This window comes from Heptranchias perlo, chromosome 36, assembly GCF_035084215.1.
Source record: "Heptranchias perlo isolate sHepPer1 chromosome 36, sHepPer1.hap1, whole genome shotgun sequence".
Taxonomy (NCBI): domain Eukaryota; kingdom Metazoa; phylum Chordata; class Chondrichthyes; order Hexanchiformes; family Hexanchidae; genus Heptranchias; species Heptranchias perlo.
Window position 1 is genome coordinate 12367857 of NC_090360.1, and position 21378 is coordinate 12389234.

At 41.3% G+C, this 21378-nt stretch overlaps 1 protein-coding gene across 2 annotated transcripts in view; it reads right to left on the bottom strand.

Annotated features, from left to right (window-relative positions):
• Nucleotides 1-4658: 4658 nt before the first annotated feature.
• The window catches only part of LOC137303961 (very long chain fatty acid elongase 4-like), a 37474-nt gene continuing 20754 nt past the window's right edge, over nt 4659-21378 (bottom strand). For both annotated transcript variants that reach the window (XM_067972358.1, XM_067972359.1), the window contains one exon: nt 4659-5374. In XM_067972358.1, coding sequence (XP_067828459.1) covers nt 4820-5374 — 555 coding nt within the window. In that variant the 3' untranslated portion in view covers nt 4659-4819. The remainder of the gene's footprint in view (nt 5375-21378) is intronic.

Here is a 21378-nt window from a genome sequence, read left to right on the forward strand (position 1 = left end):
CCTTTCTCAGAATGTCACCACATCTGCACAAGGCCTCCCCCAACCAGTACCTGCCATGCTGTCAGCAAGTCAGCTGGGCCAGACTGCGGCTGGGCCCTTACAAGCTCGAGCACCCAGAACTCACTGGCCAACATCTCAAGGGACCGTACATGAGGAACAGCATCCTTCCATCAGCTCTGCTGAGGCCACTAGGGCAGCGCCTGATAGGAGTAGTAGAGTTAGGAAATCTTCTTTAAAGAAAGGCACTATGTGTCGCTCCTCAGTTAGGTCCAGGAAGGTGATTCTTGGCCTGTTGACCCTGTGTGCTGGGTATAGTCTGCTGTACACTGCCTTCCCTTCATCTGATGTATTCTGAGACGCCCAGCTCCTCCTCCTCCAAGTCTTTCTCCATCCAGAAGAAAGAAGTAAGGATGGCTCACATGGTCTCACGTACCTGACTAAAGGTTTGTAATGCAACTAAAGTGAGCAAATAGCACCAGAAATAATCTTGAGATTACTACCCTTGAAGTTTTGCACTTCAATCCAAAATCTTAATTCCTCAAATTTCTTTCCTTTATTAGCCAAGGCATAGAATATAAGTGCAGGGAGGTTATGCTAGAACTATAAAACACTAGTTAGGCCACAGCCTGAGTACTGTGTACAGTTCTGGTCACCATATTACAGGAAAGATGTGATTGCACTAGAAAGGGTACAGAGGAGATTTACGAGGAGTCAGGAGTGTTATGGAATACTCTCCACTTGCCTGGATGAGTGCAGCTCCACAGCACCCAAGTCAAGGCATAGAATATAAGAGCAGGGAGGTTATGCTGGAACTGTATAAAACACAAGTTAGGCCACACTTTAGACACAATCTGGAAGCTGGAAACACTTCTGGCAAACCAGACAGCCTGTAACCCAGTGAGCAGTAGCCAATAACCGCCTTTTATAGTGCTTCAGGAGATCTCTGACACCAATGTCACTGGGTCTTGCTGGCGTGTCAGAGAGTACGCAGAGCATCCATGAATTTGGGTTAAAATGCCATTTTTGGGTTGAGTTGAGAGTTACTTCTCATGGCATTCTAACACAACAGCTTAGAAAGCAGTCACATTTACTAGCTCAGATTCTTGACTGCTTGGGCATTCCCAGTGATTAGGTTGGTTAACCCCCTCCCATCAGCCATCTTTCTGTTTGCACATTTCTTTCTTATCACTTCATAAACCAAGCTGAGCTTGATCCGATGATCAACAGTAAACCCCTTAAATTATCTTTATTGCTTTTGCACAACATACTTCCATCCAACTAACTTGTTGGAAAATTTATTCTGTACCAATGGGTTTACTTCCTTTAATTCCCAGCAGTTCTTTCCTGTGAGATATGCAGGAACAACCTCTAAACCCTTGTATATTATATTCCTCTCCATCATTAACTGTCAACTACTGAGATCCCGATTATATTCTGATTCCCAGTTGTCACAACAGCCTCAAGTTCAGTCCTCTTGTTGTGGCTGTTTCGACCATTCATTTATATGCACCGTACCAGATTAAGCTTATCCTTAACAGCATTCCCTTTCTGATTTAATCTTTCTGCTTTTAATTTCCTTTCTTTTTGGTCTATTTTGTTCCTCCCTCCTCCACTTTACTGGTTTAAATCCTTCCCATTGCCCTGTTTACCCTCTCTGCAAGGATATTGGAACCAATCTGATTCAGATAAAGACCATTATGTCTGAACAATTTTCCCCTACACAGAACTTTTCCCAATGTCCTAAGATCTAAAACCTCCAGTTTCCATTGGTGTATCTAACCTGTTTCTGTCCAACTGGTCCAGCAAATAGCACCAGAAATAATCCTGAGTTTTGCACTTCAATCCAAAATCTTAATTCTTCAAATTTCTTTCCTTTATTAGCCAATGCATAGAATATAAGTGCAGGGAGGTTATGCTAGAACTATAAAACACTAGTTAGGCCACAGCCTGAGTACTGTATACAGTTCTGGTCACCATATTACAGGAAAGATGTGATTGCACTAGAAAGGGTTCAGAGGAGATTTACGAGGAGTCAGGAGTGTTATGGAATACTCTCCACTTGCCTGGATGAGTGCAGCTCTACAGCACCCAAGAAGCTTGACACCATCCAGGACAAAGCAGCCCCACGATTGGCATCGCATCCACCACCCTAAACATTCACTCCCTTCACCACCTACACGTTCCCCTCCAAGTCACACACCATCCCGACTTGGAAATATATCGCCGTTCCTTCATCGTCGCTGGGTCAAAATCCTGGAATTCCCTTCCTAACAGCACTGTGGGAGAACCTTCACCACACGGAGTGTAGCGGTTCAAGAAGGCGGCTCACCACCACCTTCTCAAGGGCAATTAGGGATGTGCAATAAATGCTGGCCTCGCCAGCGACGCCCACATCCCATTAACGAATAAAAAAAAATGTTGCCAAACTGGAGAATTTTAGCTATGAAGAAAGATTGGATAGGCTGGGGTTGTTTTCATTGGAACAGAGGAGACTGAGGGGTGATTTAATTGAGATGTATAAAATTATGAGGGGCCTAGATAGAGTGGATAGGAAGGATCTATTCCCCTTTGCAGTGAGGTCAATAACCAGGGGGCATAGATTTAAAGTAATTGGTAGAAGGAAGAGACTGGAGCTCAGGAGACATTTTTTCACCCAGAGGGTGGTGGGGGTCTGGAACTCACTGCCTGAAAGGGTGGTAGAGGCAGAAACCCTCAACTCATTAAAAAAGTTCTTGGATGTTCACTTGAAGTGCTGTAACCTACAGGACTATGGACCAAATGCTATAAAGTGGGATGAAGCTGGATAGCTCTTTTTCGGCCGGCACATACACGATGGGCCAAGTGGCCTCCTTCTGTGCATTAACTTTCTATGATTCTTCTGTGGGACCGCCATCTCATCTTTTCTAGGGCACTGGTTCCTGTGAGCCGAGAGCTGCAGTGAGAGTAATGAATCCAGTCTACTGGAACTCATCCAAGTTTGAGGTCATTGCCAACAACTAGGTCCAATCACTACATCACTGAACAGTAAAGATAGTCAGTTACTTGAAAGTTTCAAGTTCCAAAAAGGAATTAAATCCAAACCTGGACTAAGGGACTGGAGGATACTGAACTATGTATCACTTTGTAAAGTGTCTATGAAATAACCTCTACTGGAGTATACTAAGAGCTCAATCTCCAACTGTAATGTGCAACAAGGTGATTCATACCTACTTATGGTCCATCTGTTAATAAAGTTATTGTCCATCAACATTATCACTGTGAGGTTCTTGATCAGACGGTACTTAGGAGCATTAATAGCCTCAAAGCAGGTGATTGGCCACAAAGGATACACTAGTTTCCAACTTGAAACATGAAAGTGCATCTGTAGGTATGAAATATTTAATTTTTATATTAGAATTACACATTACTACCTGGAAATTTTGCGTGGTTTCCCCGAGTCTCCTGCTCTAACTTCAGCAGAAGACCATCAGAACTCCCAGAGCAATACCGTAAATGACCATTTTTAACCTTATTTTTCTGGGAGTTCCACCAATCTCCCAAGTCTCAAGTTTCTGCTAATGTCGCTCTGGAACTAGCTGCTGAAAGGTGTATAAAATCAACCTTGAGTGACTCACACTCACAAGGGTAGGTGGTTGGACCTTACTATAGGGTCCAACCACCTCCCCTTGACATTCTACGGCATTACCATCGCCGAATCCGCCACCATCAACATCCTGGGAGTCACCATTGACCAGAAACTTAACTGGACCAGCCATGTAAATACTGTGACTACGAGAGCAGGTCAGAGGCTGGGTATTCTGCAATGAGTGACACCTCCTGACTCCCCAAAGCCTTTCCACCATCTACAAGGCACAAGTCAGAAGTGTGATGGAATACTCTCCACTTGCCTGGATGAGTGCAGCTCCAACAACACTCAAGAAGCTCGACACCATCCAGGACAAAGCAGCCCGCTTGATTGGCACCCTATCCACCACCCTAAACATTCACTCCCTTCACCACCGGCGCACAGTGGCTGCAGTGTGTACCATCCACAGGATGCACTGCAGCAACACGCCAAGGCTTCTTCGACAGCACCTCCCAAACCCGCGGCCTCTACCACGTAGAAGGACAAGAGCAGCAGGCACATGGGAACAACACCACCTGCACGTTCCCCTCCAAGTCACACAACATCCCGACTTGGAAATGTATCGCCGTTCCTTCATCATCGCTGGGTCAAAATCCTGGAACTCCCTTCCTAACAGCACTGTGGGAGAATCTTCACCACACGGACTGCAGCGGTTCAAGAAGGCGGCTCACCACCACCTTCTCAAGGGCAATTAGGGATGGGCAATAAATGCCGGCCTCGCCTGCAACGCCCACATCCCATGAACGAATAAAATTTTAAAAAGTGTCCACTCTTTAGCCTGCACCTCCCACTGACAACCACACCAAGGCCTGAGCTCATCTGACTGGGAATCACTGATGCCAGTTTGTGTTTTATCATTTTAACAGCATAGGCATAAAGTAAAGCCTGGTTATCCTAGCCAGGTGGGCTTTTTTTTAAAATATAAAGTAGCAGCAATAGCAACAGGAAATGACAAAACCAACTTTCCTAAATAGGAGTGTGAGAAGCGCATCAAAATACAACATGTATAATTATATTTTATATATCCACAAACATTTTATTTGTGAAAATTGCACCAAATTATATCCGCTCTGTGTTCCTAAATTAAACAATTACATTTTAAAAACAATATTAACACTGTGGACTATGAATCCAGCAATTAGTTACAGGAAGGGAAAATAATGTTCAATTCAAACTTCTGAATTACAGACATATTTAGGTAGCTTTTTTGGAATTAAAAGCTTTGCAATAAAAGTTTAAAAACAGACCCAGCATCGTCAAACCATACATGATACCGTAAATACAAAATCCATGGAAGAGATAGCCCCATGTTGCAAGAGACAAGTCCATAAGAAACTGCAAGATTTGCAACTGGGTCATTCTTTTCTTCCACGCAGGTCGCTGGATAGGATTCAATGCACTCTGCCCATAGTAAAAATACAGGAAGACATGAATTAATGAATTCAATGCAAGGAAAGGAGCGATGGCTGGCCACGGGTAGTAATGATAGGTCAGGTCACTCAGGATCAGCATACTGCAGTGGTGGTAGACGTGTAGGAAGGAGATCTGACGCTTTCGGTGTCTTATGATCATGAAGACTGTGTCAAGCAGTTCCACATTTTTTATCACCCAATACGTGAAGTAGGCACTCCGCAGTTCCTGAAAGGACTCCTTTTGAAAAATGGAAGCTGCGTTGCTAAGGCCTTGCAGAAAGAGGAGAGTGGTGTACAGGCTCATGATGCTACAGGCCATGTTATAGACTACTAGGATCTGCAGAATTTAACAAACACAGACATTTACATGGACTTGTAAGCAGCAACTATTCAAATCACATTCTATTCAACTTAACAAATGACAGTGCCTAAGAAAATTGAATTAGTTCAGCTTCCAGCAACATAATTATGAAAATACATTTTAGGTTGAAGACAAACTGGATGACTTTTGAATTTAAACCTATAAATTATTTAACCAGAGGCTTTTATCTGTTATTCCCTTTTCTTAGCAATAAATGTAACTTGTCCTCTTTCTCAGCACAACTCACTCACTTTCTGTTGCAGTGTAACTGCAATTTTTAACTTGACATGACCAGGTGTCACCCAGGGCTACACGGTAACTGGAATCTCAGTGTTTACAGGTGTGTGCATTATTCTGCGACTGGGTTACATCCTGTAGCTCACGGCTAATAGACACCACTGTTGGAACAAGATCCTGACTGCAGCACCAACCTGCACAGCCACATTATTCAATCACAAAAAGTGTCTGTGCTTCAAACAAATGATTACTTTGTTTTATTCCTCTCTCCCCATGGGCTGTGTTTTTGAAACTTTTGCATTGTTACAAGACATGGTGTGTAAATTAAACATACAATGGGGGAGTTCACGGTTTTATTAGAAATAAACAATCAATGAGACGAGAGAAGTTGGGATTGTTCTCGTCAGAGCAGAGAATGTTAAGAGGAGATTTAACGGAGGTGTTCATAGTTTTGATAGAGTAGATAGGAAGAAACTGTTTCCACTGGCAGGAGGGTCGGTAAGCAGAAGACACAGATTTAAGATAATTGGAAAGAAAGCTAGGGGGAGATGAGAAGAAATTTTATTTACGCAGCAAGTTGTTATGATCTGGAATGCACTGCCTGAAAGGGTGGTGGAAGCAAATTCAATAGTAACTTTCAGAGCAGAATTGGATAAATACTTAAAAAAAAAGGAAAGATTTGCAGGACTATGGGGAAAGAGCAAGGGAGTGGGACTAATTGGATAGGTCAGGCACAATGGGCTGAATGGCCTCTTTCTGTGCTGTATGATTCTATGAATGAGACTAAAGATAAATGTAATGCATACCTCCATTGGCTGTAATTTATTTACACTTGACAGCTCCTTTTTGATAAGCTACCACACCCAGTCATGTATCCTATATGCATTTAATTAATGTTTAAATAAATACAAAAATGACAAATTTCAAACACTTCTTCCACTGTAATAACTTAAAACACGATGGAAGCAACCTGATACTGCAGTGCACTCGTACACAAAGAGACCGTGCCAGGGTTTCAGGAGAGACGTTCACTCAGCAATCCCAGAAATGACTAATTCCAGTCCCAGTTCAGCCATTTGGGGAGGAATGAGCAGAACTCACACATTTTTAGCAAGAAATGGAAAGGGGAGAAATGGAGGCTGAGTTACTCCGCCCCAAATATTAAGTTACAGAGTGGAATAACCAGTAGTTTGGGAGCATGTTACCTCTTAGCTGGGGAATGATTGTGACCTGGAGAAGACCAATAAAGGGAGAATGAAAAACATGATAAATCAGTGTAGAGTGAATTTTGAAAATTTTATATCATCACTCCAGTAAATCCTGTGATAGACTGTGTCTTTGTTTAAATTTGACATTTTTTTCCTCCATCCAATTTAATTGTACTACTTCAAAACACAAACTGATTTCTCACAGCCCATCTGGAACTTCTCTTCCAACAGACAGAAAGGCAAGGAAGGTACAGCATACAAGCTTCAGCATGCAACAAACATGTCATTGCAGGTAAGAATGTCCGCTGCCTGTTCCCACTGTGCTCCGTAATAATCAGGATTATGTTCTTGGGGGAAGGGGGGCGGGGGGGGGGGGGGGGGAGGGGAATGTGCATTTCTCCAAAGCTACAAAGGTCTTTAAGCTTCTGGAGTAAGAGATACTTTTTTTCTGCCCAGGATCAGGATGCAATCAGCAGCTCTCACCTTCTTGTGACAGCAACACTAAATACAGGATGCTGAGCTTGCCTTGAAGTCACATCACATGTGCTGACAATTCACGGGTGTCTGAATTCAGGGACAGGTATTACAATGACGGTGACTGCGTTGCAATACAATATGCAACTTTCAGGTGGTAACTGGTAGCAATTAATGTTGATTTTAAAAAGCAATAATGTGCTTGGGTAAATATCTGATTGTTCTCCTGCTGCTGGAGTCAAATCAAGCAGCAAAGTACCGAAATGAACAGAAACAAGACATCGGTGTAGAAGATATTCAAATTAATATTTAGTTAAGTCAACGATCTACGCTTCATCAAAAATATATACCACTGCTCTCTAATTTTCATGAATATCCAGTGCATAATGTCATTCAATTAGTTTTGGGTGTCCCATCTTTCCTATATCTGCCTTGAAACCAAGTGAGGTACTGTAGAGAAGGCTGGGTTTATTTTTTTTCTTACCATGGGACAAAGTCACAGTGACCTCCAAATAACAATAATAATGCAACCTCCTGTAATACCATATCCATTACAGAGAAAGAGAGCATCAGGGTAATAAATTAGACCTCTCCTGGGACTGCAGCAGCTGTCAGGAAGCAACCTCCAGAAGCAGCAGATATACAGCAGCAACAGACATTTTAAAACATCAAAGCTTGTGACTATGATGCGGGGCACAGAAAGGATTTACGCAGCCTCTTCCTTACATGTTCTTGAACTAACTTCACATGCAAAATTGATCAACTTCCAGGGTGCACACTTAGAAACTTGTAATCACTAAGTCCTATCTGACAGGCTTCCCCTGTGAAACCAACCTCCACTGTAATGTACAACACTCTTACTGCCTGTGAACCCTGCTCAATTCGACAAAATCCACCTCTGAAATGCACTGTAAGAGATTAGAATTAAGATAAGATACAGAGGTATGCAGTCCCATGTTGCTTTTGACCCAGGTTGCGTATGAGTGGCTAAAAACCAAGAGAAGCCATAACCAAGGTAATTACAACTGTAACTCATATCCTTGCCATTTCTGCTAACGTACTGGGTCATTTTTTTTTTGCCCTTGTTTCCTTTTGTGAAAGGATCAGTAGCACTGCATCAAAGTGAGTTGATTGGCCCAGTGAGGAGGTCATTGTTAATGGAGAACAATGGAAATCGGATGTCTCAAGTGCAATTGCATAACGAGCTTCTAATGTCACCAGTGTGCAACACTGCAAAAAAAAACTGCACAATTACACATCAACTTTTCAGGGATATAATTCTCAGAAACTACAGGATGATAAAGAATTTTATATGGATTATAGTAGGATTACATTTAACTAGCTTTACCTTAGGAATCAAAGCAACACAGCCTAGAAAACCCTTAACACATTCTTTTGTGCACTATTTAACGGAGGCAATAACCTATTTTTATTTGAAATGAGCTAGCGCTTCTGTTAAAATAATTGATAAAGGAATGCCGTAAGTGTTCATATGCTAATATCGTGTACAATAATTTCTAGACTCATAGAATCCAAAATGTAATATTTGCCTTTCAAAATTAGATTTCCTAACATAGTAAAATTCGTGGGGGATAAATATTCAAATTAACACTGTTACAGCTAATAATGTCTAATTAAAGATGCAATTAATGTTGGAAATTGATATATTGAATTATTAATGGTTTCATATTAATTATTAATCCTTAAATGGCTGATATATTGGCCATGGTTCTCATTGAGAAACTCCAGGCTCCTAGTATCCTGGGTGCTTCCTCTGTCATTCTATGAAACTGGACTTCCCTGTAGTTTGACATATTTATGAACTAAGGAACCTGCTCCAACACTCCAGCAAGACATATCCACCACAGTGAGAGCGGATACATCTTCTGGTCATTACTGAAGTCCCTGGCAAGACCCACTGACACCCAACTGAATCTTCAGGTGAAGTGGGGTTGGAGGGCGGGGAATAATTAGACCAGGGTGCGCAGACATAATTCAGTTGCCATTTTAAAGTCATACATTCTGTCCTTGCTTTTCTGTTTCCAATATAAATTCCTATGTCCACATTTATAATGGAAGCAGCCCATGTAAATTTATCACACTGTGATTACACCCTCCTGCCAGTGGTGAAGCTGCATCATCTCCACTGGGAGGAGGGTGTAATTACAGCCTGACAGATTTTATCGAGACATTTTTCATTCCAAATGTGGAAATAGGTATTCATATGGGAAAAATGTTGACAAGATGTGCATGCAGATGCAATAGTTTCAATACATTATAATTTTTTTTTTGTGAAGTCACTGTATAATTCCACCACACAATAATTACAAAAAAAGACTCTGGCACAATTAGGGTTATCAGTATGCACACATTGGGGACCTTATGATGTTTGAGGATTGAGATAGTTTGACAATAGTACCTGGGATTTGCCTGCATCAGGGGGATATCAAGGGTGCTGCCTACCTGTCAGGTTGGATCATTGATCTTTGTGGGGCACTAGGAAGGGGTTACTAATTTCTGGTCCCAATCTGACATTCTTGGGAGATGTTCAAGTTGTGTTTGTAGCAGAGAAGTCCCCCAGATGACCTGAAGCCTCTCGAGTTCCAGGTGCAGTCCATATATTACCCACTCTGGTATTAAAATAAGGCTCACAACTAATAGGCTAAACTGTTATAAGATACAGCTGAAGAGCCTGTCTGGTGTTTTCTACACTAAGAGTCTCTTCATTCTGATAGTAAACCTCATTATAAATACATAGCTGGATGGTTTATTTAACTTTGCTACATATACTTGTTGGGAAGTCAGATCATATTACTACCTCTGAAATGCTAACAGCCACATAGCTGTGCCTAATTAAGCCTGAAACTCAAGAAAATCTGATCGAAGGAAAACAATATTCACTTAATAGTAATCTGCAGCTAACAGTAATTCAAGCTACGAACTATGAATAATTATTTTCAGTTAGAATAAGGAAAAACAAAGTCCTGCTTCAAGCATAAAATCATTGTCAATTATACAAACCATATTATTCAGCACACTAAACATTGCTAACCCATCACTAGATTACACTGAAAAATAGCAACACAATTTAGAAATGTAAACACTTCTGTGTGAAATGTGTTTTTTGATCGGCATTTTTCTTAAATTGTTTCTGTTCAGAAACACTGCTGACCAACCAAATGGTCTGCGTGGCAAAAACAATGTGCAAACTGATTACTTTTACTTCCAGTTTATAGAAATCTTGATCCAAACAGAATATTTCTTGGAGAAAAAAAGGTTAGGCACTGGTTAGGGACCAGCTATATCAATTTAATAGGGTTCAGCTGTTCTATTAATAGGTATTCAAGGAACTATTAGAAATTTCTGGTATAAGTGGCAGAAATTCCTAATAGTGCACTAACTGCTCAATTTGAATATTCAAGTTGGTGCAGAATTAGAAACATACAAAATAGGAGCAGGAGTAGGCCATTTGGCCCTTCAAGCCTGCTCTGCCATTCAATATGATCCTCAATCTCAATACCATATTCCCACTCTCTCCCCATACCCCTTGATTCCATTTGTGTCTAGAAATCTATCCATCTCCTTCTTAAATATATTCAGAGACTTGGCCTCCTCAGCCTTCTGTGGTAGAGAATGCCACAGGTTCACCACCCTCTGAGTGAAGAAATTTCTCCTCATCTCAGTCCTAAATGTTCAACCCTGTATCCTGAGACTGTGGCCCCTCATTCTAGACCCCCCAGCCAGGGGGAACATCCTCCCAGCATCCAGTCTGTCTAGCCCTGTCAGAATTGTATACGTTTCAATGAGATCCCCTCTCATTCTTCTAAACTCGAGTGAACACAGGCCGAGTCGACCCAATCTCTCCTCATATGAGAGTTCTGCAATCCTAGGAATCAGTCTGATGAACCATCGCTGCACTCCCTCTATGGCAAGTATATCCTTTCTTCGGTAAGGAGACCAAAACTGCACACAATACTCCAGGTGTGGTCTCACCAAGGCCCTGTATAACTGCATTAAGACAACCTTGCTCCTGTACTCAAATCCTCTTGTAATGAAGGCCAACATACCATTTGCCTTCCTAACTGCTTGCTGCATCTGCATGTTTGCTTTCAGTGACTGGTGTACAAGGACACCTCGGTCCCTTTGTACATCAACATTTCCCAATCTATCACCATTTAAATAACACTCTGCCTTTCTGTTTTTCCTTCCGAAGTGGATAACTTCTCACTTATCCACGTTATACTGCATCTGCCATGTATTTGCCCACTCACTCAACTTGTCTAAATCGCCTTGAAGCCTCTTTGCATCCTTCTCATAACTCACAATCCCACCTAGTTTTGTGTCATCAGCAAACTTGGAAATATTACATTTTGTTCCCTCATCCAAATCATTGATATGTATTGTGAATAGCTGGGGCCCAAGCACTGATTCCTGTGGCACCCCACTAATCACCACCTGCCACCCCGAAAAAGACCCATTTATTCCTACTCTCTGTTTCCTGTCTGTTAACCAATTTTCAATCCATGCCAGTAAATTACCACCAATCACATGTGCTTTAATTTTGCACACTAACCTCTTATGTGGGATTTTATCAAAGGCCTTCTGAAAATCCAAATAAACCACATCCACTGGTTCTCCCTTATCTATTCTACCAGTTACATCCTCAAAAACTCCAGGAGGTTTGTCAAACACAATTTCCTTTTCGTAAATCCATGTTGACTTTGTCTAATCCCATTGATATTTTCTAAGTGTCCTTCATAATAGACGCTAGCATTTTCCCGACTACAGATGTTAGGCTAACCGGTCTGTAGTTCCTTGTTTTCTCTCCCTTTTTTTAAATAGTGGGGTTACATTTGCCACCCTCAAGCTGCAGGAACTGTTCCATAATCTATAGAATTTTGGAAGATGACAACCAATGCATCCACTATTTCCATGGCTACCTCTTTTAGTACTCTGGGATGCAGATTATCAGGCCCTGGGGATTTATCGGCTTTCAGTCCCATTAATTTCTTCAGCACTATTTTTTTTACGAATACTAATTTCCTTTAATTCCTCCTTCTCACTAGACCCTTGGTTCCCTAGCATTTCTGGGAAGTTATTTGTGTCCTCTTCCGTGAAGACAGAACCAAAGTATTTGTTTAATTGTTCTGCCATTTCCTTGTTCCCCATTATAAATTCTCCCATTTCTGACTGTAAGGGACCTACATTTGTCTTCACTAATCTTTTTCTTTTTACATACTTGTAGAAGCTTTTACAGTCCACTTTTATGTTTCTTGCAAGTTTACTCTCATACTCTATTTTTCCCCTCTTGGACCTTTTTTGCTGAATTCGAAACTGCTCCCAATCCTCAGGCTTGCTACTTTTTCTGGCAACTTTATATGACTCCTCTTTGGATCTAATACTATCCTTAATTTATTTTGTTAGCCATGGTTGAGCCGTTTTTCCTTTTGTGTTTTTGTGCCAGAAAGGAATGTATAACTGTTGCAATTCATGCATTCGTTCCTTAAATGTTAGCCATTGCCTATCCACCGTCATGCCTTTTAATAAAGCTCCCCAATCTATCATAGCCAACTCACTCATCATACCTTCGTAGTTTCCTTTGTTTAGATTTAGGACCCTAGTTTCGGATCATACCTTCGTAGTTTCCTTTGTTTAGATTTAGGACCCTAGTTTCGGATCGGACTACTTCACTTTCCATCTTAATTTATTCTATCATGTTATGGTCACTCTTCCCTAAAGGACCCCGTACAACAAGATTATTAATTAACCCTTTCTCGTTGCTCAATACCCAATCTAGGTTAGCCTGTTCCCTAGTTGACTCCTCAACGTACTGGTCTAAAAAACAATCTCATACACACTCCAGGAATTCATCCTTCACAGTATTATTGCTAATTTGGTTTGGCCAGTCTATATGTAGATTAAACTCACCCATGATTACTGTAGTACCCTCCTTACATGCATCTCTAATTTCCTTTTAATGCCGTCCCCTACATTATCACTCCTCTTTGGAGGCCTATAGACAACTCCCACCAGTGTTTTCTGCCCCTTGGTGCTTCTTAATTCCACCCAGTCTGATTCTACATCTTGATTTTCTGAGTCAATATCCTTTCTCACTATTGCTCTGATTTCATCCTTTACTAACAACGCCACCTCACCTCCTTTTCCTTTTTTCCTGTCCTTCCTAAATATCAAATACCCTTGGATATTCAGCTCCCAGCCTTGGTCACCATGCAGCCATGTCTCCGTAATCACAATTATATCGTATCCGTTTACATCTATTTGCGCTGTTAATTCGGCTACCTTATGCTTCATGCATTCAGATACAGTGCCTTTAGATCTGTCTTTTTAACATTTTTAGACATCTTAACATTTTTTTGTACTATGGCCCGATGTGTCTTATTACCATTTTTTCTTACCCGGACCCTATTTGTTAGTGCACTCTTTTGTTTGTACTCTCTGTCCCTTCCTAACACAATCTGGTTATCCTTACCCCAATCACTTACCTGTACTGCTTCCTTGTCTTTTCTCTTTAGCATTCTAGAATTCTCTCCACCGGGACCCTCCGCCCCACCCCACCCCCAATTTAGTTTAAAGCCCTATCTACCTCCCTAGTTATTCAATTTGCTAGAACTCTGGTCCCGGCATGGTTCAGGTGTAATCCGTCCCAACAGAACTGCTCTCTCTCTCTTTCCCCAGTACTGGTGCCAGTGCTCCACGAATCAAAACCCACTTCTCCCACACCAATCTTTGAGCCACGCATTCATCTCCAGAGATTATTACCTTTGTGGTTCTGCTTTTTAATTTAATCCCTAGCTGCTCAAACTCTTTTTCTTAGTCCTACCTATGTCGTTGGTATCTACGTGGACCACGACAACTGGATACTCCCCCTCCAACTCCAGGTTTTTGTCCAGCCCAGAGGAGATGTCCTTCGGGACTCATGCTCCTGGCTGCAGAGAACAGTGTCTATGCCCCTAACTATACTGTCACCTACTACAACCACCTTCCTTTCTACTCCCCCCCCCCCCCCACTTGAACGGCTTCCTGTACCGCGGTGCGGTGTACAGGGATTGGAGTCCATCAGAGTTTTAAAATGGTAAATTTCAGAGATACAATTTTCATACAGTAGCTGTTTTTATGAAGAGAAGGTATTTCAGTCCTCTCACAAATGTTGATTTGTGGTGATCACCTTAGATTCAAATTCCAGTATCTTTCCCTCAGTGAAATAAATACCATACGTTTGGTAACTATTCGTAATGATCCAAATGGCACACTGGAGTTGTATGCCAGGCTAAACCAAGATGTTTATTATCAGCCTCAACCTCCAATCGCACTCAGGTTTCCCCAGATGGCAAGTTACCAATCCTTGCATCATCAGATGGAGGTAAAATCGTGAAGAACCTACCATATCACACTTCTGCTGTAGCCATCCCCTTAGAAGGAGAGTAGAGTGTTCAGTTCAAGAGAATACAAATCTTTAATTCAAATTTTTAAATCAAGAAAGGTATGGAATCATGATATTTATTAAGCATTTCTGAACAAGGAATACAGAGTTATATATTTTCTTCTGATCTAAGAAAGAACTCATAAATATCTTACCAACAACAACTTGCAATTATATAGTGTCTTTAACGTTGTAAAACATCCCACAGTGCTTCACAGAGGTGTGATCAGACAAAAATTAACACTGAGCCAAAGAAGGAGACACGAGGACAGGTCCAAAAGCTTGGTCAAAGAGGTAGGTTTTAAGGAGTGTCTTAAAGGAAGAGAGAGAAGTGGAGAGGCGAAGAGGTTTAGGAATGGAATTTCAGGGCTTAGGGCTGAGGCAGTTGAAGGCACGGCCGCCAATGGCGGGGCGAAGAAAGTGGGGGATGCACAAGGGGCCAGAGTTGGAGGAATGCAGAATTCTCAGAGGGTTGTAGGGCTAGAGGAGGTTGCAACGATAGAGAGGGGCAGTTACATGATGCCAGACCCCTTCAGCTCACATATCAATATTTTTAATATTGACTTGCATGATACCACTATGAATTGATAGAAGTAAAACATGAAATTGTGCTCTGAAAATAAACTACACACTATCAGTACAATTAAAAGTTTTGCACCTTACATGTCGCTTGCAAGACTTGGCAGAGTGTCACGTGTGCCCAATCAGCAGCAAGTAAAATGGGATCTCTGATCTCACCAAAAGTCAATACATGTTAAAATAAATATCTGCCAACCAATCAGAAACCACTATCTTTAAAATAAAATTAACAACCAGCATTTGTAACAAAACTTTCACTATTTTCACTGACTCAAACGTTGTAAAATTTGCATTTACAAAAAAATGAGCAATCACCAACCACCACAAAAGCAAGCAATCAAATCCCTGAAAAAAATTTCAAAGCCTCTTGAGCTGTCATATTTGTTGTCCAACCACCCCACTAAATACTCCTAGATATATTTATAAAATAAAAACAATCAAAAATTCTATTAAAACTCACAAAAATTACCATTAAGTTCACATGTCCCACTGCCCAATACCTTTCACCCACACATGCCTCCTCTCTCTCTATTCCAGAGCTTGGATAATATAGTGGACCTTGCTTCTCTGATATTTTCCTGGTCTTTATGCATCCACTATATCAATGCTTCTCAATCTCCTGCTCTTCCTTGCACATGCACCAATACCCTCTGCATCATACTGGCTTCCTTCCTTGGTTTGGCCCATGGCACTTGATGCTTTTTGTTCCTTGCTCCACGCTCTCTGCCTGGTAGCTGTGCTTTATGTCTTGACCCTTATAAAATGCTCAGAGCACCAGACTCCATCCTTCCAGCTCCAAACTCCATCCTGCCCAACGTACGCTAAGATCTCACTCCACTCACCCAGACAATTCCTAAAACCTCAACTCTCCGAAATGTTCCCATGCCCCAAACCTCCCCGAGTGTTCCCAGGGCCCAGCATTACCCATGCCTACAGGCGATAGTTCCCTGTCGGATGCTCATTCCTCAGCCTCTCCCCTCCCCCATCCCCATCCCCATCCGTCCCAAGGCTCATCTCTCCCCACACTCCGGTCATAGCTCCTTGGGCTCAACTCCCCACTCCAAGTACCTGGAAGCCCGAGGTCTTCTAGACCCCATCATCCCCTAACTTTAACCCCCCCTCCACAAGTTGCATCCCACGTGACAACCCGAGTGCCCGTCCTCACCCATCCCCCACTTTCTCTCTCACCTGCACAGGTAAGCGATAGAGACATAGGGCATTGGTAAAGGAACATTTCTTCAGAAATTTGGAGACAGCTAGGAAAGAAAAACTTACACAAAGAGTGAGAAAAAGAGTCAGTGACAAATAGAGACAGGCACCACGATGAGAAAAGTACAGGAGAACTATAAAAAAAACAGAACCTGGAGAAAGCAGAAGAGAGTAGGAAAGACTAAGAGACAGTTGCAAGAAGAAAGAGACTTGCTATTTTATTTTTCTTGAGCAACGACCACAGAAGATCAATATGTTGGAACGAACAACTAGACGGCAATGAGTTTAAGGCAGTAATTCAATATGGGGGTTTAGCTAGCATTCACAGAGTGCCTGAGCTTTGTTCTCTGTGTTTATGGCATCACCAAAAATACTCAATTGAATTACTGCCTTGTAACTCAATGCCAGCCAAACAGGAACTTTAGCTAACAACCATCCTCAGCCTCGCCCAGCACCCCCACCACCCCCCAAAAAAAAACAGCTATATGGTTCAGCACACTGCAGCTCTAGCACGCTGTGCTGTGGAGCAGCATAGCATGAGTTTGTGTCTGCATTTTTATCTGAGAGTGAATTTCCAATCTGGGCTGATGACTTGCCATTAGAGATATGGAAAAAAAGCTGAAAGGAGAGTCAGCAGAGACTTACTTATGCAATCAGTTATTGAGTGACAGTGACAGAGGCTACAAGCAGGTTGCCTGTCTACCCTGTCCGGCATGACACAGGGACAGCAATTGAGGAGAAAAGAAAAGAATGATATAATCTCTTTAGTGCAGATACGCTACTGCAAGCCTTGAAGTGTTATCATTCCAATATATGTTTGATGGTACTTTGGCACCATATTAAAGTATTTGAATTTCAAATTATTCCACAAACAATCCAAGAACACTGAGCCTCTGTGTTTTATTCTCAATCTTTGCCTTTTTTTAAAAACACATATAATATTCAACATTCTAATTTTCTGAAACAACATTTATTACAGTGAAAAAAAAATGCTCACAATGCATGCTGCAGCTCAAATTCTGTATAAAATGGGCTATATTACTCCAAACAGCACATTAGAAATAAATCAAACGTGACTATTGTTTAGAAAGGAAACAAAAGAAACACATTGCGACAACATTACTAAAGTCTAAAATTAAACTATTTTTTAAGTGTATGGGAAGCAAGGGAGCCATTAGCAATATAACTATGTAACAGTGCGCCCAACACTAACTCAGTAAATGTATCATATTCTGGTACACGACTGAAATCAATAGCCCCAGGAAAAAAAGAGATTTCAGACCCAGGCTGAATTTATCAAACAGATTTAGACAAGATGGCCGATGTCAAATGCTCATACCTCTCTATCTGACTATGTAACACCTTCTCTGTAGTTTATGATTGTTTCCCAGTCATCTGTGACTAGGAAATGACATCAGATTTATTGCTTTATTACTCGGCGCCTAAAACTATATAAATATAAAGGAAAAAGAGAGAAATGGGGTGAGAGAGAGAGGCAGGAAAGGACACCAGTGAGTCGAGCGTACTGCCACAGAATGCAGGAAGGAGTCAACAATTTAGTACTTTGTTTTGTGAACTGAGCATTCTTTTTTTAAAAATGATACTATATTGTATTTGGGTCCTTCATGTTCAATTAAAAATAAAAATGGATATCAAAGCCTTAGACAACCACAGTCCAACCAAATGGAAAAGCAACACATCAACATCAAGCATTCATTTTTCCCTTTTTTTTAAAAGCAGTGTTGCCCCACAGGTAAATATATAATACTTCCATATGAAAACTTTTCAACTCAATTCAGGCTTTAAATTTTACTTTATAAAATTATAATCCAAATTAATGATTGGGTTTTTGATATGAACTCAGTCTTTTTGATAATGGACAGCTATCTGTCAATCATAGAGATATCAATATCACCATCATTTAATATGACAGGTTGTTTCATGGAAATACTCCAGTATTAACTGACAGCACTGTAAGTATTGTGTACCTGTCAAAAATCCCTATAAGTTTTGCTGGATCTATCTATCGTACAAATCAAATGCATGGGATTAAACCTCGCCTTATATAAAAACTGTGTGTGCTGTCTTTTTACAATGGTTAGGGTTAAAATATGTTTATTAGAGTAATGCAGAATTAAAAATGTAAATAATTTTCTGTACATATGTTAGTATTAGCAGCTGTTTGAATGTGTACTCAACATTAACGTCAAAAGATTTTATACACTTACACAGGAAGCAGAGCTATAGTTCCTTGAAAAGTCCACCTTTATCCTTCATAGTTCAGAATTTATTGCACTGTAATTTTAACCAGAAAAAAAGGGCATCAAACCAATCTTTGTTTTTGCTTCTGATTGTGCAGACGTTTGCTGGGAACAGATCCACGGGCATCAGAGGTCCTCTGGTACCTTACTCAAGATGCCGTTCGTCACATCTGAACCAAAACAAGCGACGGAAAGCATTGTGACCGTGTAAGACATTATGACCAAGCCTGACCCTGTCATCACCTGATGTTCACACTTTCCAGCAACATCTGGATGTCAATCATAGATGGAAACCCTGGCCGATTTTTCTTTTCCCTCGCTTTGGACTTAGAGGCCAATTGTAGTACACTAACCCCTGCACTACCCTCTGGCCAAGACCAGTTAACTTAGTACAGGCCTGGAACCTTCCTGGTCGATATGACAAAGTACCATAATGGGTGGAGCATTTACATATTAAGCCACTGGGGGCATTCTGGACCTGTTTTAGTGCAGCCACTCTTCTTTCATGCTTTTTTTTCTCCCTGAAATTATCTTAGACACACACATACACAGAGCATTTCCACTTCACAGTACATGATTCCACAAAACTAAACCATAACTGACAAAGCTGTCACTCTCTGGCACTCGCCCATCCTGAAAGCGACTGCAACGTTTTGCGTGGGAGGTTCAAATTTAAAATATAAGTTTTTGCGTTCATCAGTCTGCTAAAAACAAAAAAGGGTTTTTAATTGATATTAATGTTTCCATTTTCACTCACATTGTTAGCACAAAGCATTATTTATAATCAAGATGAACTCCGTAGCACAATCTGCAATCCATCAACCTCGGTAATCCATCAGAATTTGGTTTTGACAACAAAGGACAAATGATCAAGTTGCCACCATTACTGTAATTAATTTGATAACTTTTCTTAAAAAACATATTGCACCAATCTGTATATTAAAACGCCCTGTCTGTATTTAGCATGTTCTTGCAGATAATTTGTTGCACCAATGTGCAACTGCTACTTAGTAACTCAACACAGCAGCTGATTACAGCTGAGTGAGCAATGTAGCAATAAAAACTATAGAAATAAATTAGTGTATTACAGAAACACATGTGTCTTCACAATTAATAAATTCCACTCCATCAAATTGTGATTTAATTATGCATTATGTATGTTAGGCATGAATCATTCATGTACATTATTACCCATGTGGGAAAATGGCAAATAGACATATCAACAGGATTCAGAACTGCTTTTTGTCAAATATAACAGCAGGAATAATCATTTTAAAAAACACAGTCGCCAAAACCAATACTAAATCTAATACACTTTTAAATAAAGTTTAATATAAAACTGGTCAAGCTTAAAAGTAATCACTGGCACAGCAGTGATAAATAATGCAGCAGTAACAAGTCTTACTTAGCACTAGCATAAAAAAAAAGCAGCCTTACTCAGAGTTTGAACTGAGTAACTCAAAAGATTAGCACAATTTAAATGGAAATGCAAGCAGCTAACAGTCTGTGCATGCCGTAAGAATAAAAGACTGAACTTGCATTTATATAGTGCCTTTAGTGACCTCAGTACATCCCAAAGTGCTTCACAGCCAATGATATATTTTAAAGTGTAATGTAGAAAATGCAGCAGCCAATTTGTGCACAGCAAGGTCTCACAAACAGCAACATGATAATGACCAGATCATCTGGGTTTTTTTTAAAGTGATGTTGGCTGAGAGATAAATATTGGCCAGGATACCGGGGAGAATTCCCTTGCTCTTCTTTGAATAATGCCGTAGGATCTTTTATGTCCACCTGAGAGGACAAACGGGGCCTCAGTTTAACGTCTCATCCACACGGTTGACATCTGTTTTTTTTATTCATTGGGATGTGGGCGTCGCTGGCAAGGCCAGCATTTATTGCCCATCCCTAATTGCCCTTGAGAAGGTGGTGGTGAGCCACCTCCTTGGACCGCTGCAGTCCGTGTGGTGAAGGTTCTCCCACAGTGCTGTTAGATAGGGAGTTCCAGGATTTTGACCCAGCGACGATGAAGGAACGGCAATATATTTCCAAGTCGGGATGGCATGTGACTTGGAGGGGAACGTGCAGGTGGTGTTGTTCCCATGTGCCTGCTGCCCTTGTCCTTCTAGGTGGTAGAGGTCGCGGGTTTGGGAGGTGCTGTCGAAGAAGCCTTGGCAAGTTGCTGCAGTGCAGCCACAGTGCGCCGGTGGTGGAGGGAGTGAATATTTAGGGTGGTGGATGGGGTGCCAATCAAGCGGGCTGCTTTGTCCTGGATGGTGTCGAGCTTCTTGAGTGTTGTTGGAGCTGCACTCATCCAGGCAAGTGGAGAGTATTCCATCACACTCCTGACTTGTGCCTTGTAGATGGTGGAAAGGCTTTGGGGAGTCAGGAGGTGAGTCACTCGCCACAGAATATCCAGCCTCTGACCTGCTCTCGTAGCCACAGTATTTATGTGGCTGGTCCAGTTAGGTTTCTGGTCAATGGTGACCCCCAGGATGTTGATGGTGAGGGATTCGGCGATGGTAATGCTGTTGAACGTCAAGTGGAGGTGGTTAGATTCTCTCTTGTTGG